This window comes from Branchiostoma belcheri, unplaced genomic scaffold (assembly GCF_001625305.1).
Source record: "Branchiostoma belcheri isolate BF01 breed outbred unplaced genomic scaffold, Haploidv18h27 scaffold274, whole genome shotgun sequence".
In the NCBI taxonomy this organism is placed as follows: domain Eukaryota; kingdom Metazoa; phylum Chordata; class Leptocardii; order Amphioxiformes; family Branchiostomatidae; genus Branchiostoma; species Branchiostoma belcheri.
The window spans coordinates 76,763-78,329 of record NW_017803881.1 but is presented as its reverse complement, the minus strand read 5'-3'; the positions used below and the strand labels follow the sequence as shown (position 1 = coordinate 78,329).

General features: G+C 36.8%; 1 protein-coding gene across 2 annotated transcripts in view; it reads left to right on the top strand.

Annotated features, from left to right (window-relative positions):
- Positions 1-1,567, top strand: part of LOC109472424 — a 66,449-nt gene that overhangs the window by 4,407 nt on the left and 60,475 nt on the right. For both annotated transcript variants that reach the window (XM_019772192.1, XM_019772193.1), the window contains exon 3: positions 351-564. In XM_019772192.1, coding sequence (XP_019627751.1) covers positions 351-564 — 214 coding nt within the window. The remainder of the gene's footprint in view (positions 1-350; positions 565-1,567) is intronic.

The following is a 1,567-nucleotide window of genomic DNA, read 5'->3' as shown; positions in this document are numbered from 1 at the left end:
GGGGGGGTCTGCATATCTAGTAGTTATCACAGTGAATAGAATTGTGGCACTAGGCTTAGGTTTGGTTGGTACATTTAGAATAAGAAAACTGGGCAGTCTTAGTAATTGGTAACACAATTTGTGCTCATTTAAAATTGTAAAATATGCTTATTTCTCAGGTGGAAACTTTAATTTGTTGAAAATCACTTTACAAAATCCAAATCACTTCCAAATAACCCTGACTAGTAGATGATGAATGAAACAATGAATGAAATAAATCTAGCACCTGGTAACCCTGCATGAATTGTTGTCTCCCTTAACAACGTGTCATGACGTTACCTACCTCTACAACAATATTTTTCATTCCTCAGTAAGCCGCGTGACCGGATGTGGAGGCAATCTGACGGGTCCCTCTGGAGGCTGGAGCTATCAAAATTTCTATGGATACAGTGAGACCTGTGAGTGGTTGATCACTGTACCAGAGGGAAGCATTCGTCTCACGTTCGACAGTTTCGACATTGGTTACGGTTATGAGTTTCTAACCATCTACGATGGAACCAATGATGATGCTACACAGTTACAGAGGTAATGTTGCAAACACTTAACCAGCAATCTCACATGGACTCTACGAGCTAATTGGAAATTACTTGTGGTCATGTGTAGTAATTCGTCAATTTTCTGTTGTAAAGCTGGTTTATTACCTTAGTCGTGGAGGTTAACCCTACCTAGACCGGGGGGGGGGGGCTAAAAGTGCCCGCGCCAACTTTGATGTAACCTAGCGTCTGAACGGCTAGCGCTAGAACGGCCAAACTTGGTGACTTTTCCTAGAATATTGTTGGCAATAATTCTCTATCATTGGAATAAGATAATGATATTTTGTGTTGCCGTGGCAACGGGTTTCTGACAGACATTTTTTGCTAAATTTAGTCATTTTTGTTTTAACAATAGAATTTTATGGGTTTTATGTCAAGTTACTCATAGTTTCTAATATTAATAACATCTTAGATGATTTTATGTAAATTTTATCATTAACTATGCATAATTCATGTTAATTTGATGACTTCATTGGCCAAAATGCAAGATGGCGGCCATATCATTAGAACAGCTATATACAGGTTATTTTAAAATTTCATCAATACTTCCATTTATTTTTCCAAAAAGGGTTTAAATGAAGGTCTGTTTACAATTTTTAAGGCTTTATCATTAAAAAAAACATTTTTAAAAATTTAAGATGGATGATCCAAGATGGCGGATATCTTAAATATGCATGACGCCATTTTATGACGTCACTGGTGTTGCTATGGGCAACATAAGGCTTAGTACACACTAATATTCTGTCATAAACACTTTTTGTAAAGATATGTTGTATACCATTTAGTTTTCATGGAATAACCTATTTAGACCATTTAGTTTTCAGGGAATATACGGTTTTGGCCAATAAAATCACACCAATGACGTCTTAATGACGTCATATTACGTTAAAACGACATAAAAAAATGTAGGTATGATAAATTTTTACTAGCACACCATCCTCTGAAAATTTGGTGGTTGTACGACATACCGTTCGCGAGGTCTGAGGGGGGGGTCA